This window comes from Medicago truncatula, chromosome 7 (assembly GCF_003473485.1).
Source record: "Medicago truncatula cultivar Jemalong A17 chromosome 7, MtrunA17r5.0-ANR, whole genome shotgun sequence".
NCBI classification, from domain to species: Eukaryota; Viridiplantae; Streptophyta; class Magnoliopsida; order Fabales; family Fabaceae; genus Medicago; species Medicago truncatula.
The window spans coordinates 6008726-6026212 of record NC_053048.1 but is presented as its reverse complement, the minus strand read 5'-3'; the positions used below and the strand labels follow the sequence as shown (position 1 = coordinate 6026212).

At 32.1% G+C, this 17487-nt stretch overlaps 1 protein-coding gene and 1 long non-coding RNA gene across 3 annotated transcripts; both read right to left on the bottom strand.

The window, feature by feature from the left end:
* Window positions 1-2065: 2065 nt before the first annotated feature.
* On the bottom strand, window positions 2066-6539 carry LOC112416221 (uncharacterized). The gene is made up of 4 exons (XR_005643190.1): window positions 6188-6539; window positions 3426-3772; window positions 3204-3324; window positions 2066-2665 (listed from the first exon to the last, which is right to left on the bottom strand). It is a non-coding gene; the product is annotated as an uncharacterized lncRNA (long non-coding RNA).
* A 6245-nt stretch (window positions 6540-12784) lies between these two features.
* LOC25497623 (6-phosphogluconate dehydrogenase, decarboxylating 2) lies at window positions 12785-16594 on the bottom strand. 2 transcript variants are annotated; one of them, XM_024769636.2, is made up of 2 exons: window positions 16433-16594; window positions 12785-14496 (listed from the first exon to the last, which is right to left on the bottom strand). In XM_024769636.2, exon 2 carries the CDS (start codon window positions 14484-14486, stop codon window positions 13026-13028), a length of 1461 nt encoding a protein of 486 aa, XP_024625404.1. In that variant the 5' UTR covers window positions 14487-14496; window positions 16433-16594; the 3' UTR covers window positions 12785-13025. The 2 variants fall into 2 exon arrangements, with proteins under 2 accessions (XP_024625404.1, XP_013447701.1); XM_013592247.3 differs by having other exon boundaries at window positions 16321-16574.
* Window positions 16595-17487: the final 893 nt, after the last annotated feature.

Here is a 17487-nt window from a genome sequence, read left to right as displayed (position 1 = left end):
CTTTGTAGAATCAAATTGACAGAGTTTTGGCGCTTTTGAACTTATGTATCTCTCTCTGCAATCTTCAAGTCTTCACTCCTTTATATAGAGGCGTGAAAGAGACGTTGAGTTAATCAGCACGTCTAAAGGGTCGTTTGAAATCCTTTGATTATCCACCAGTGATCCTTTGCCTGATTTGGGTGTAGTCCTTTGAAGAATAAGCTTCAAATTCATTCCCATCTTGAACGTACAAATTCTGCAGGCATGACTGTTGTTTTGTCTTGTAGCGTAGACAGAAAACAGAGTAGTGGAGGTAGTGGTTGTACACTTGTACATTGTCAACTCTATTAACGAGAGACAAGTGCTCAGTGCTATCCATATATCCGTTGATACCTCCCTTTCAATTCTTCGTTCTTCTTGGATAAGACTGAATTGAGAATCAGCTACTTTGAATCTTCAGTTTGATTAAAGGATCAAACGTAGCTTCTGGTGAAGATATTGCTTCTGATGAAAACTTTTGCTTCTGATGACCTTCTGCTTCTGATGACGTCATCACTTCAGAAGCACTTCAGCTTCAGGAGCAGTTTTCTTCAGATGCTCAGAATTTCTTTTTCTTTCCATTGTTCTTCCAAGACCTATTGAAATAACTTGAGTAGCCTTTGGTCCTGTACACTTGAACAATTATTAGTAAAAACCAATTGACAATTTTTAATACCTTGTTATCATCAAAACTTAATAAGGTTCATTGTGAAACACATTTTGTTCCAACATCATATGCATCTAATGCTCTAGACACGACTCTACAAGCATGTGGTACCATTTGCATATCATAGATAACTATTTGGAGGGAATTTGGATACTTACTTGTCGTTGATTGAATTAACTTATAAAAAAAAAATTTCACTCTAGTATTGGGATTCCCCCTTTTGAAGCATTGCATGGTATGAGATGTCGAACACCTTTCTGCTGGTATGAATCTGGTGATAGTGTTCAACAGACTACTGAGAAAGTTAAAATGATTCAAGAGAGGATGAAGGCATCGCAAATCAGGCAGAAGAGTTATCATGGTAAGCGAAGGAAGTAATTGGAATTTCAAGTACGGGATCATGTGTTTTTTAGAGTCACTCCAGTGATGGGCGTTGATCGTGCTTTGAAGTCTAATAAATTTACACCATGTTTCATTGGCCCTTATCAAATTATAAAGAGAGTTGGAGAGGTAGCTTACCAAGTTGCTCTACCATCTTCATTTTCAAATCTTCATAGCGTGTTATATGTGTCTAAACTTCGAAAGTATGTCCCTGATCCATCTAACATAATCCAAATGGCTGAAGTGCAAATAAGGGATAACTTGACTGTTGAGGCCTTACCTTTGAGAATTGAAGACTGAGAGGTAAAGAACTTGAGGGGTAAAGAGATTGCTTTAGCTGACCAAAAAAAAAGAGATTACTTTAGTGAAGGGGACATGGGGAGGACCTACTGGAGGAAGCATAACATAGGAGCTTGAGAGTTGGATAAGGGAATCTTATCCAAAGTTATTTCCTTCAGGTAATTTTCGAGGGCTAAAATTATTTAAGTGAAGGAGAGTTATAAAACCCCGAATTACTATTTAATTAATTTAATAAGGTTAAATGATGAGGAGAGGAACTAAATATAATAATAGAGGTGGGAGGTGTGAAATAGAAGTAATAAAATAAGTGGGGGAGGAGGGAGTAAATTATGTTATGCAGAGGGGAAGAAAATAATAATAATAATAATAATAATAATAATAATAATAATAATAATAATTAACCTAGTTTCCTAGTATAAATAGAGAAACAGAAATTTAGAATAAACACTTTTCTGAACGGAGAAAAGAAGAGAGGAGAAGAGGCAAACCCTAACTAAGGAGAAGTGGCAAATAGTTCATGGAGGATCGAACCATGCTATTGATTCCAAGTTAACAATATAGGGTTGCAATAGAGAAGATAGAATAACACAAAACGGCTTGGGTGTCATAAAATATCAATATCTTAATATTACAAAATGTTACAAGAGAATATATATATATATATATATATATATATATATATATATATATAACCTAATGGACTACTATCTTAGTAATATAAAGACCCAAATATCTTAAGCCCAATACTTTATCATCTAACACTCGAAACTTATTTGATATGCAAGTGTTTTCAAATATTCATGTATAGATGCGTATAGTTTGCAAATATTCAAAGCATGAAATTCTTTGATCACTAATATTAAAACACTTGGTGCACACCTTGACCTTAGAGATTCTCATAGATCTAATACATAAATTGTGATTACAATTTGAAATTAACTTTCGCCTTGATACTCATCTCTTCTTTGATATGCAAGTGTTATCAAATATTCCAGTGTAGGTGCGTGGAGTTTGCAAACGTTTATTGCTTGAATTTCTTTGATCACTGACATTTGAACACTTGGTCACACATTGAACTTAGAGCTGCTTATAGATCTAAAGTTCCAATTATTCACACCATTATTGATATGATTTAACAAATCATTTCAATTTAACTATGATTTTGGAAACTGGTAGAAGAACCGTCATTGGATGACATTTTTCTTCAAAACTTAAAAGTTTGAAGATATTATTCCAACCGTTCACTGTTCTGTGATTTCACGCTGAAATATATGATAGTTCTGCAATTTTTATGTTTATCTACAAAATCATTAGAATTTGTAAGATAATGTAGAAAAATTGAGATGATAAATGGAAATTAGAGACATAAAAAGTGAAATTGGTCACCAAAATGTAGCAAGATAATTTTCATAACATTGCAATACAACTTAAATATATTTTGAATTACATTGTAAACTTATATGATACCTTATAAATAGAGTCAATTATTTATTTTAATTTCGGAAAAAATTATTAGTATTGAGATAAATTAGAATGGAATAGAATCACAAAGAGTGATTCTCAGTCTGAATCAGATTATGATTATGGTGATACGGAAAAAACATAAAGAACCAACTTGTTACAATTAATTAACATATATTACCTAAGTGGTACGGAAAAAAAAAAATTAAAGGACCAATTAAATAACTTAAAGAACCTCTGGTGTAATTTACCCTTTTTCTTATATGCATGCTTATATTTTTTGAGAAAAAAACAAACTCATGATTAGTCATTTTCTGTGGTATCCCAAATTACATGATTTTTAATATAAAATATTCATTTCAAATTGACAACATACCTTATCAATCCTGGATCCGTTGCTTCTTTGTTTCTCTTTAACTTCCCAGTTGTTCATCAATTCAGCAGAAAGCCCTTTGGTTCTTTGGTTTTCTTCTTGATGTAGTATGTGGACTTGATATCTAAATCCATATATGGCTAAAAAGTTATTAATAAAAAACCAATGAAATACAAAAATATTCAATCAAAGGTATATTAAAATATGAAATAATGTACAAATTACCTCATTTGGTGGAGCAATGATGATGGTAGTATCATCATTATTTTTAGGACTATCATTTTTATCATTACCACCATCAAAATTAGCATTATTGTCATATGAAAATATGTATGATATTGGTTTAGCATCATGCATCACGTCATTTTCCTGGTCAATTAAAATGCATAGAACCTTTACAACTTCTAGAGAGAGAACAATGATATGTTAACATATGATTTATTAAATGGAAAATGGAAACAGAAAAGGAAGAAATCATATATATATATATATATACCTTTTCCACCAAAGTCTCTTTGTTTTTGAATTTGGATTGGCAGCCATGGAAAAGAGGGGACGGTAGTAATTGACACCTAATGAAAGTTATATAAATAGTCAATATATATAAAATAAAAGTAATTTGATTGAGACTAAATATATACAACAATATGTTGAATTTGTAGATTTATTGAATAATTGATGTATTTTATCTATAATATTGATCAAATACACCAGTTATTTAATGAATCTACAAAATGATATTTTACTAATAATTACGATCAGAGAGTCTATATACAAGTATTAATGTATATACAATTTTACATTTAACTTTATTTTAAGACGAGTTAAGACAAGATAAAGATAAATTCAAAAAAATATTGGTCTTAAACATAATCCAAGTAAAGGGCAGAGAAATGACTCATGCGTTTCACAAGCACAACCATGCATTCTTCTGCAACCTGTGCAGAAATGCAGATTTTTTTTGCGATTTCCACCATTAGAACCTTCCAAAGCTCTGATTCTAAACCTCAACAAACCAAACCGACCATAAACATTAGCCTAAGGTTATACTAACATATAATACAGAAATTTCACAAAGATTATCCACTAACAACGACTTTTCATAGGATTATTCATCATTAAACACTTAAACAAATATCTCACCAATCCAATTTTCACTCACCGCCTATGCACACCAACATATATCACCAAACACCAATTATAATTAAATTCACTCTATAAAATCCCAGAGTAATGAGGGTTTAAGAACCCTCTTTTCCTCTTTATAAAATTACAGCATTGATAAATCAAGCTGTTACAATTTGGGCTTAGGTAATTAGTCCAATTAAATGATATTAAGTGGCCGAAAATCATAATTGACTTCAATTCTTCATAGATGCACCTTTTTTTTACCATAAAGATGTTTGAAATGAGCTTCGAGTGGAAAATTAAAGTTGTGTCTCTATTCATTTTCTTTATAATGCCTATTTGCACACCACAATTGGATCTACTGTCAAATCTATCTTTGAATATCTATGCTCTACCTATGAAGGGAACCAACAGGTTAACGAAGCTAAAGCTAACCAATTGATACATCAGTATGATCTCTTACAAATGAAGGAAGATGAAGATATTGGCACTATGTACTCAAGGTTTCAAACCCTTGTGTATGGCCTTCAAGTTTTGAAAAAGAGTTATTATCTACCTAATCATGTCAAGAAGATTCTTAGGAGTCTTCCTGTCAAGTTCAGACCAAAGGCTACAACTATTCAGGAAGCAAAGGAATTGAATAAGGTAAGCTTGGAAAGTCTCATTAGCTCTCTCAAGAGTCATGAGATTGAGCTTGATGGAGATGAACCAGCTAAGCAATATAAGTCTATTGCTCTGATATCTAAAGGTAAATCTACCAAAAAAACTCATGGTGGAGATTCTGACAATGACTCATATGTTCAAGAAATTGCTTATTTAACCAAAAGATTCAGTTGCCTGACCAAAAACAAAAGGTTCCTAGGTAAGAGTAGTGGTTCAAAAGGTTCAGGATTCAAGAACAAGAATGAAGCAAAATAGGGACAGGTCTAAAAAAGAATGTTCTAAGAAAGAGAGTTCTAAGAAGGAGAACTACAAGAGCAAACTGAAGAAAAGTCTCATGGCAACATGGGTTGAGTTTGATAAGAAAGCAGAATCTGACAAAGATGAAGAAGAAGCAAATCTTGGTCTAATGACCACAACAACTTCTGATGCTGAGTCTGAATCAAATTATGATGATGGTGATAAGGAACTTCTTGAATTTATTAAACCAAGTCAGAGTCCGAGACTAAAAAGTCAAGGGACTCTTTAAAGGGGCATGACATAAAAGAAATTTTGAGAAAATCTTTTCAAAACAAACATCACTATCCTATCTCTTCAGACTTTAAGAACCTTCTCATATGAACTTTCCTATATCAGTTAACACTGAAAAAGCAAACAAGAAGGAGTATGAACAAGTCATACATGATAACTGCAACAAGATAACTTAGTTAATTTCTCATAACTTAAGTTGAGATATATGATTTGAACAATACATAATAAGATCTGAACAAGATCTATTCCGAACAAGAATATCATATGAATTTGTTTAGAGAAATAAACCAAGCATGTCTATATCATATGAGCCATGTTTCACTCTGATTAACATAATATTTAACATGATCGCTATATTAAATAATATATCTGAATCAACCTAGAACATAATTTTCACTAGTGACAAATAAAAAAGTTTTATGATCAACACATCAATGAAGTTAGATCCAATAATTTTATTCATAAACTTTTTTCTTAACAATAACACAAATTATTTCTACATGCTAAAAATTGATCTGATAATTGAATAGAGAATTTGAGGAAAAGTAAGCATTAAAAAGAATATATTCGTATTGTATTCCCTAGAGGGACATCCAATAAAATTACAACGATGAAGGGATATATTCATATAGTATGACAAATATGATAATAAATTGTTGATGATATACCTTTGGTATTTCGTCGATTTGATTATGTGATTTATAACTATTTTGATTTGAACATCTTCATCTTGATCTTCAGATTTACCTTCATCCATTGTTACAACAATCAAATTGGACCGTTCGATCTACAAAGTTTGAGCAAAAGGATTTGGACAAGCTATTCGATCCAGAATTCTATCGATGGGTGTTGTCGTTGTCAAATTGGATGTAAATCAAATTTAATAGGAACAAGTTCACAACAAGATATTCTTGAGATCAAGTTGACAACAAGATTAGTTTATGAACTTGTGAGATGGATATAAGAATTAATCAATTTTGGATTCAAAGAGGCAGCGAGAACTTGAAAAATGATTAATAAGTAAAGAATACCAGAGAACACGAGAAAATAAAATAAAATTATATGAAGAATGACATCCGGAGAACAAATACGAAGTAGAAATAATGAAGAAGCATTATTGAAAAGAATTAGAAGAAATGAATGAGATAATATTGTCGATGCGGCCATATTTATATTGAATGAGTAACAAAAGAGAGGATGGGTCATCGGGTTTTCGGACAATGGGCTTGGGCTGATTAATCATAGAAACTAGAGAGTTGCTCTTCTCCTTTTTAGAATTGTTCATTCCCCTAAAAAAGTCGAACGTGATTTAACTCACGTAGGTGTATTTTTAACGTAAGTTAACTCATGTAAGTGCATTTTTCAGCGTGAGTTAACTAACGTAGCACGGGAATGAGCAAAAACAAAAGGGAGAAGAGCAATTCTTTAGAAAGTATATCAACCAAGACATTGCCCAAAAATGACTCAAGATGCATTCAAACTCTCCCTTATAACAATAGGTTAACATCAATGTAAATTACTATGCCACTTGCACTAGCTAGTTAAATGGATACATATAATTATAATTGTTTAAAGGTTTATTTACCTTTCTTTCTTTGTCCCTTAACTTAATTTTGGAGTTCATTGGTCCTTAATAAAAAAATGTAATATTGATCCTTCAAAATCTAAAATCGTTTTATCGAGAAAGACTTGTATAGTCATAATCACAAATGTTGTTAATTTAGGAACACACACAAACAGTAAAAAGTAAAAGATGAAAGATTGTTATCTATACTATATATAAAGAAAATAGCATGTTTTGACTCTCTTGAGCTGTTTTTTTCTTGTTCCAAAATTTATCTCATGGGTGCGGTTATCATGCATAAGGAAATCCTTATGCACCGTGCATAAATCCCAGTCGATTAACCGTAGCCCAACATAATTGCTTCCCTACACCCCGAAGCGAAACCAAACGAAACAACACTACAACCGCGGAAATCATCAATTTAGTTCAATGATGATTTCAGAGTGTTGATTTGGTTCAATGACAGTCACAAATGTCCTTATTATAGTATGTTTTGTATAAAATTATGCCAAAATCATTTTGCTGTGGAAATGGTTTCAGGGAGTTGTACTCGAAAACCATTAGATGTACTTAATGGTTTCCAGCGGGTGAAAAAAACTAAGGACCTAGAGCCATTGCCATCATTCAGTTTTGGACTGACACAATTGGAGGAGGAGGAAAGAAATGGTTTCTGTGAGTTATACTCCAAAACCACCAAAATCTCCACCAGCGGTGTCTACTTCTTGAATAGTAAATTCATTTTCCAGCAATTCATTTTTTGAGTTTTCACTACAAAGCCACCAAAATCACTAAGCTCAAACACTGTTTCGATCCATCAAGAATCGAACTGATCAAAGAGAAGGAGGTACAAAGTTTTTCTGTTCATATCTTAATCCTTAGATCTACGCTTGTTTACTGTTTGTCTTTGAAAAACAATTTCGAAAATGAGAAGTAGGAAGAAAAGGATTGTTGAATATATAATTTGTTTTTGAAACGGCGGAGTTTTGAGTTCCAACGCGGAGGTGCCACCGGCCATCGCGCCAGAAAAGCAATTCTCGCCGGAGAGAGAAGTGAGCAAAGCATTTTTAGCGAGAGGTTTTTTTGTCAAAATGAAGAAAACTTTAACAGCATTGCACTTATACCTCTTTCCTTTATTCCTTGATTTGGTGTAGTTTGAGAAGTCTAGGATTATTACACGTGTACACTAGATCTGATGGTTGTGAAGTGTTTATGCACGGTGCATAAGGAAATGTCTTATGCATAATAACTTTTGCCACAAACACAATATGAGTATATATATGTCCAATTTTTTTTCTTTATCCTTTAAAAAATGTAACAAACTGTATGAGTATATCTCCATCATAAAGATTGGTGTTGGTGTCATTAAAAAAATAAGAATTTAAATTATATTTTGTTGTTATATTGTTGATGTCATTGAAATAATCATAGTTAGTTTGATTTTTTTAAAAGGAAGATAGTTTGATTTGTTATAATTTGAAAGCAAAAAGCATTTATATTTTTATTTTTAATCAAAATCAAAATTTCATAAAAAAAAACATCATTCATAATTTTCAAACGTTAGTGCAACAAAAAGAGCGGAAAGACGTCTTTTTGCTAGTTTTCAATAATAATTTTTTTTTTCATTTTCTACTTTTTATTTTTTTATGAGTGTTTCTGAATCAAAATTATTTATAGTTGTTACTATACAAGTTTTTCTCATTTCTATCGACAACAACAAAATTTGAAACCTTCTCGAATATTTTTCTACGCCATATGAATGTGCTTAAAAACACAAACGAAAGAGTTTGAATTATGTTGACCGTTTTAAACTTTTTTGTTTTGACGTAGGTTTGATCATTAAACCTTAGTAACTCACTCACTAAGAGGGTTAACTTTCAACTTACAACGTCTATTCATTTTTATATAGGTATATATAATGGTATATATAAACTTCACCGCATTGCAGCTATGTAAGCTCAACTCAGCATACAGTCTTGAGTAAAAAACATTACATTTATTAGGAATCTTGAAGAGTTCAACTACAGAAATCTAAATCCTCGACTGCTTTAAAAGCTTGAACCATTCAGTATGGTAAGACCCGTCGATATCAACCCTTTCATATGTATGACACTTATTTGATATGCAAGTGTAGGTGTCTATAGTTTGCAAACATTCAATGTTTGAAATTCTTTGATCACTGATATTGGAACACTTGGTGCACATCTTCAGCTTAAAACTTCTCATAGATCTAAAACATAAAATGTGATTACAAATTGAAATTATCTTTCGCCTTGATACTCATCTCTTATTTGATATGCAAGTGTTATCAAATATTCAAGTGTAGGTGTATGGAGTTTGCAAACGCTTAATGCTTGAATTTCTTTGATCACTGACATTTGAAGACTTGGTGCACACCTTGAACCTAGAGCTGCTCATAGATCTAAAATTCCAATTATTCACACCATTATTGACATGATTGAACAAATCATTTCAATTTAACTAAGATTTTGGAAACTGGTAGAAGCGCAGTTGTTGGACGACGTTTTTCCTTCAAAAATGAAAGGTTTGAAGATCTTATTCCAGTTTTGTTTTAATCATGAAATATTAGTCCAACCACTCACTGTTCTGTGATTTCTCGCTGAAATATATGATACTTCTGCAATTTTTATTTTTATCAACAAAATAATTAGAATTTGTAAGATATTGTAGAAAAATTGAGATGACAAATGGAAATTAGAGACATAAAAAGTGAAATTGGTCACCAAAACGTTGTAAGATGATTATCATAACATTGCAATACAACTTAAATATATTTTGAATTATCTTGTAAACTTATATGATAGCTTATAATTAGAGCCAATTATTTTCTTTAATTTTGGAAAAAATATTTTTATTGACAGAAATTAGAATGGAATAGAATCACACAAAGAGTGATTCTGAGTCTGAATCGGATTCTGATGATGGTGATACGGAAAAAAGGACCAACTTGTTACAATTAATTAACATAAATGATTTAAGTGGTACGAAAAAATTAAAGGGCCAATTTGTTACAATTAAATAACTTAAAGGATCTCTGGTGTAATATAGTCTTTTTCTTATAAGCATGCTTATATTTTTTGAGGAAAAACAAACTCATGATTAGTCATTTCGCGAGGAATCCCAAATTACATAATTTTTAATCTCAAGTATTCATTTCAAATTGACAACATACCTTATCAATCCTGAATCCGTTGCTTCTTAGTTTCTCTTTAATTTCCCAATTGTTCATCAATTCAGCGCAAAGCCTTTTAGGGCCTCTGGGTTTCCTTCTTGAACTAAAAAAGTTTTGTGATCAACACACCAATGAAGTTAGATCCAATAATTTTATTCATAAACTTTTTTCTTAACAATAACACAAATTATTTCTATAGGCTAAAAATTGATCTGATAATTGAATAGAGAATTTGAAGCAAAATAAGTATTAAAAAGAATATATTCATATAGTAGTCCCCTGAGGGACATCCAATAAAATTACAACGATGCAGGGATATATTCATATAGTATGATAAATATGAAAATAAATTGTTGATGGTATACCTTTGGTGTTTCGTCGATTTGATTATGTGATTCATATTTATTTTTATTTGAAGATCTTCATCTTGATCTGCACATTCACCTTCATCCATTGTTACAACATTCAAATTGGACCGTCAGATCTATAAAGTTTTAGCAAAAGGATTTGGACAAGCTATTTGATCCAGAATTCTATCGATGAGTGTTGTCGTTGTCAAATTAGATGTAAATCAAATTTAATGGAAACAAGTTGACAAAAAAAATATTCTTGAGATCAAGTTGACAACAAGATTAGTTTATGAACTTGTGACATGAATATAAGAATTAATCAATTTCATATTCAAAAGAGGCAGCAAGATCTTGAAAAATGAATAATAAATAAAGAATATCAAGGAACACGAGAAAATAAAAACAAATTATATGAAGAATGACATCTAGAGAACAAAGACGAAGTAGAAATAATGAAGAAGAATTATTGAAAAGAATTAGAAGAAATGAATGAGAAAATATTGTCGATGCGGCCATATTTATATTGAATGAGTAACAAAAGAGAGGATGGGCCATTAGGTTTTCAGACAATGGATTTGGGCCGATTAATCATAGAAACTAGAGAGATGCTCTTCTTCCATTTAGAATTGCTCATTCTCCTAAAAAATGTGAACGTGACTTAACTCACATAGGTGTTTTGTTAAAAAAAAAAAAAAAAAAAAACTCATGTAGGTGTATTTTCAACGTAAGTTAACTCACGTAGATGCATTTTTCATCGTGAGTTAACTTATGTGGCACGGAAATAAGCAAAAACCAAAGAGAGAAGAGAAATTCTCTAGAAAAGATATCAACCAAGACATAAAATGTTGCCCAAAAATGTCTCAAGATGCCTTCAAACTCCCTTATAATAATAGGTTAACATCAGTGTAAAGTACTATGCCACTTGCATTAGTTAAGTGGATACATATAATTATAATTATTTAAAGGTTTATTTACCTTTCTTTGCCCCTTAACTTAATTTTTGGAGTTCATTTTGGTCCCTTAATATAAAAAAATGTAATATTGATCCTTCAAAATCTAAAATCTTTTTATCGAGCAAGACTTGTATAGTCATAGTCACAAATATTTTTAATTTAGGAACACACTAAAAAGTAAAAGATGAAAGATTGTTGTTTTCAATAATAATAATATCATTTTCTACTTTTTATTATTTATGAGTGTTTCTAAATCAAAATCATTTATAGTTGTTACTATACAAGTTTTTCTCATTTTTATCAACACAAACAAGAGTTTGCATTGTGTTGACCGTTTTAAAACTTTTTCGTTTTGACGTAGGTTTGAGAAAACCTTAATAACTCACTCATTAAGAGGGTTAACTTTCAACATATAACATCTATTCTCTATTTATATAGGATTGGTACCGGCTATGTATAGTTTGACTAAAAGATAGAGAGAGTTTAAGATAAGGATATAATTTGAACCATTGTTTTATACTATCAGGATGCAACAATATATGATTATATCATAGCATGTGTTCAGAAAGATTAAGATTTTAATGGTCTGCAATTAGACCATATTCATGATGATGTGTCCAATTAACGCAGGTGAGAAAATACTTTGGCTGTTATTATTGTGTTGTATGTTAAAAATTATGACTTCCGGATTAGAAAAGAGAAAGAAGGTCTTCTTCCTAATGGAAACACGGTCATGAAAGGGCTATTTATATGTGGTTTTGCCGCGCTTCACGGCCTAGAACGCCGCAAGTGCTGAAAGCGGACAGCCTGCAAAAGCATTGTACCAAAGGTCGTTTCTGCTCCACAATTCCGCGATTACATCACTATTAACAACATTGCTTTATAAGTAAATAAGATTAATTGAGATAATGTTGTACAATACTTTTACCTAACTGTTCATGATTATACCAATATTAAAGTAAATCACTAGTCCTACTAGTACAACCCAGGCCTACAGGCATGAAGACTAAATTCTCAACAAACAAAGATAAATATTCTATCAAAATCTGGACATTATTAATATTCTCTATCAATGAATATCTTTCATCAATATTAAACTCCAAATAATAATTTTGACAATGGAATAAACTTCAGACGTAACAATCGTTAACACAACACTAGTATCAGAATCATTAACACAACACAAATCGATGGTGCTAAAGGAAATCTAACCAAAATATGAAAATTAAAAAGACATTGTGAAGTTGGACAATTTTATATCAAATTCAAAGCAAGATCAGCAAAGATACAGCACAATTGTTGGAAAACCAAAAACCAAGTAATTAAGTAGTACAGAATGGTATAAATAAACTTCACCGCATTGCAGCTATGTAAGCTCAACTCAGTATACAGTCTTGAGTAAAAAACATTACATTTATTAGGAATCTTGAAGAGTTCAAACACAGTAATCTAAATCCTCGACTGCTTGGCAAGCTTGAACCATTCAGTATGGTACGACCCCTCGATATCAACCCTTTCATATGTATGAGCACCGAAGTAGTCTCGTTGAGCTTGCACCAAATTAGCTGGCAACCTTTCCCTTCTATAAGAGTCAAAATATGCAAGACTAGCAGACATACCCGGGAGGCTGATACCTGAATTGACAGCAAGGGAAACAACTCTCCTCCATGCGGTTTGGCGTTCAATTATTTCCTTTGCGAACTCTGGATCCACAAGAAGGTTAGCGAGATTAGGGTTTCTGTCGTACGCCTGCTTGATTCTGTCCAAGAATATAGCTCTAATGATGCAACCTCCTTTCCAAATACGGGCAAGTTCACCCAATTCCAAATCCCAACCCTTTTCAGCACTCTTTGCACGGATCAGATTCATCCCTTGTGCGTAACTACAAATCTTGGCTGCATAAAGAGCCTTCCTAACATCATCAATCAACTGCTTCTTGTCTACTTGTTGGTCAGTCAAGATATCGCCAAAGCCACCTGATTTAAAGACCTTTGCAGCCTCAACTCTTTCATCCTTCAACCCACTAAGGAACCTAGCATCCAATGAAGCTTCAATGGTGGGAGCAGGAACTGATAATTCAGCTGCTTGCTGAACAGTCCACTTACCGGTACCCTTCATACCAGTTTTGTCAAGAACCTTGTCAACAAGATATCCATCACCCTTATCATCCTTAATTCCGAATATATCTGCAGTGATTTCAATTAGGAAACTCAAAAGTTCTCCCTTGTTCCATTCGGTAAATGCACTTTGTAGCTCCTCGTTTGTCAACTTTCCAACTGACTTCAACACATCGTAAGCCTCAGCAATCAGCTGCATGTCACCATATTCAATTCCATTATGGATCATCTTCACAAAATTACCAGATCCACCTTTACCGATATATGTCACACAAGGGCCACTGTCAGGAACTTGAGCAGCCACCTTGAGAAGAATATCTTCTATGTATTTGTAAGCTTCAAACGAACCACCAGGCATCATAGAAGGACCGCGTCGAGCACCCTCCTCACCACCTGAAACTCCCATTCCAAGGTAGAGAAGACCCAATTCGGCTACCTCTTTCTCTCGCCTCTCCGTGTTCTCATACCATTCATTACCACCATCAATTATACAATCCCCTTTTTCCAGGTACGCAGATAGGGTTTTGATGGTCTGGTCAACAGGTGCACCAGCCTTAACAAGCATTATAATCACCCTTGGTTTTTGAATGGAATTAACAAAGGCTTCAGGGTCATGGAAGCCATAGAGTGGAAGATTTCCCTCCTGTTTTGCTCGTTCCACAGTTTCGTCAACCTTTGATGTTGTTCTGTTATAAACAGAAATTGGGAATCCTTTGTCGGCAATATTGAGTGCGAGATTTTGGCCCATAACAGCCAGTCCGGCAAGGCCTATTCTTGTAAGTGGTTGAGCCATAATGTATTTCCTGTTCAATGATTGATACGGTCATAAGAACAAATGAATTCTCATTCAATTGAAAAACATGCTATAAATTAAAATTACAAAGACAATTAGAACAATAAACCAATAGTAAATAATGCAATATACTTGAACAATCAATATATTTGAACATATTCCAATAATAAAGAATAAACGGAGAAAAGTATCTTTTAATTCCAACAAACATAGACATCAAGTATTAAGATTCCCTAAATTTACGAATAACAAAATTATCCCATGATCATCATAGTACAGAAACATTAGAGCACCTTAATTTGCCTCACTAAACAAAACCACGCTAAGATAAATACATCATCATTGGTCCAAAAAGATTGGAATTAACTATTAAACACACAAATATCACACAAGCAGCATGCTTTCCTAAATTTTAACGTATCAAACAAGGACTATGGCCTCAACAAAAGCTCAAAAAATTGAAAAAAATACAATAGTACAATAGTAGTAGAATTACAATCCAAAACATCATTTAGTCACCTAAAAAACAGAACCACTAACAAGTTTAACAAGATGCAACACTCCCTTTTTGAAAAAATAAAGATAAAAAGAGTTTAATGGGGTATACACAGTCACTGCAAAAAAGATTTACACAAACAACCAATCACATCTCACCATATATATAATATAATTCTAGAGATATTTTATGAATTAATACAGTAAAGTCGCATAATAATGAGATGTAATTAGATGAATGTGTAAAACTTTTCCATACTGACAGCGCAGAAATCAATTAAATTCAAACAAAAATGATGTTACTGCGCAGATAGAGTATAAACTAACAAATCAGAACAGTATTTCCACTAAAACAAACTCATCCAAGTACAAATTAAGGTTTTCATTTGTACTGGTTTAACAAACTCAATGGAAACGAATGAGTTCTGTTTTGACTCTTTAAGGCACATATATTCATTTCACATTGTTCTTGTTGAACCGACACTGATCAGGTTACGGTCTTAGCAGTGAGAACAAAGATAACTCAAGGTAAATTTCCGAGGATAATTGTTAAAGTTTTAGACAATTTTCAAGTATCCTACACACAAATACAAAACAAGAGCATATTTTCCTAAATTTTCACATATCAAGCAAATGACCTCGACAAAAACTCAAAATATTCAAAAGTACAATAGTATAATATTAGAAAAACAATCCGAATTATCATTAAGTCACCTAAATTACAGTAAGACAGCCAAGTTTCACAAGATCTTACACTCCCTTTTTGTAAATACAGTGTTAGTGTAAATACATTTTACACATACATCTAATCGCATTTCACCAAATAGCCAATTCATCACAACCAATCATGGGTGTGAATTTAGAAGTAAGTAAAATAAATAACAAATACTTCTAATGATATGACAGTTGTGATTGATTGACAGTGTAAAAGCAAGATCGTTCAATTGGTATACCCTGTTAGTGTAAATAAGTTTTACACATATAACAGGTAAGAGTTTAATTTCCATGCACTATCAGTGTAAAAAACTCTACACTATCACCTCATCACAACCAATCATATATGACTTAGAACTAGAAGTCTAAAAGCAATATAGTTAGAATCAGATGTGTTGAGATGCATGTGTAAAACTTTAGTACACCGAAATTAAATCCATATAAAAATTACACAGAACAATTTATTCAAAGAATACAAATCAGAGTAAAAATTAAGAGTTTAATTCAAATCCAGATCAGAAATCACTAAGAAGATCAAAAATCACAGTAATAAATAACTAATCAAATGAAGTTGATATGAAAGTGGATCCAAAATCGAAAAAGAAAGGAAAATGAAAAGACAGACCTGAAAATTGAAGAGATTAGGTGAAAAATGAGGACAGTGAGTGAATGAAATTGAGAAAAGTGGGTGTATATATAAATTATAGAGTGTGAATAAAAAAAGTGAGAAAGTTTACCAATTTGTAATATTAAATTTGGAGTTGAAATGAAACTTGAAATTCAATGGTCGACTCGACGATGGCTATCAAGACCACCAACCACCAATCTTTTCAGACAAAGAAAAATGAATCCATTTTGGTATCTATTAATATTCTCTGATTCTGTCATAAAATAATTAATTTAAATGTAACAAAACACTTGACAAAAAAAAAATGTAACAAAACAAATTAATTTAAATAATAATAATAATAATAACTTTTAATTTTGGATTTATATGTCCTGTGAGCATAGCTCAGTTGGTGGATAATGCATTATTATATACAGGGGCTGGGTTCGAACCTCGGACATCCCACTTATTTATCTTATAAGTTGAATTTTAGTCATTACGCTACCTAACAAAAAAAAATTTGATTTAGTTAAAAAAAATCTTATAATAAGAACGTAATATTTTTTGTACCAAAAGAAGAAGAAGAAAAAAAAAAAAAAAAAAAGAACCGTATTATTGTTGTTGTAGACGTATCTGTTGGAGGCTTGTTGCATGTGAGGTCAAAATTTTCCAACTTCCGTGAGTGGGTTAGGTGGAACAACTCCGATGAATCATAGCCGTTGATTCTACAATCGATATCTTAACTTCGTTGAATCTTGGGTCAAAGTCAGGCCCAATATATTTCAGAGGAGTTAGCTATTGTTTTTTATTTACGGTAGTTAATTGTCATTGTTGCAATGGTAGTTATCTACCGGTTCTATAGAGAAAACACATTTCAAGCATTTAATGCATTTGTACATAACACAAGCAAAAGGATATAAAAAAAAAAAGATGAGATGGTTCTTCTGATCAAAATTGGACAAGATTATTCAATTCATGCATGACGACAACAAAAACATACATTGAACATGATTCAACAACTTAAAACATATAATAAAATACAATATAATAAATCACGGATCAATCAAACTAACTTCTTCATATGTTTCATCTTTGCAAGCTCTGATTTCTTCGTAGGTCATGGTCTGAATCAAACTTTCATGAATATCTTTGAAAGATATGACCAACGAAGAGTTAAACTCAATC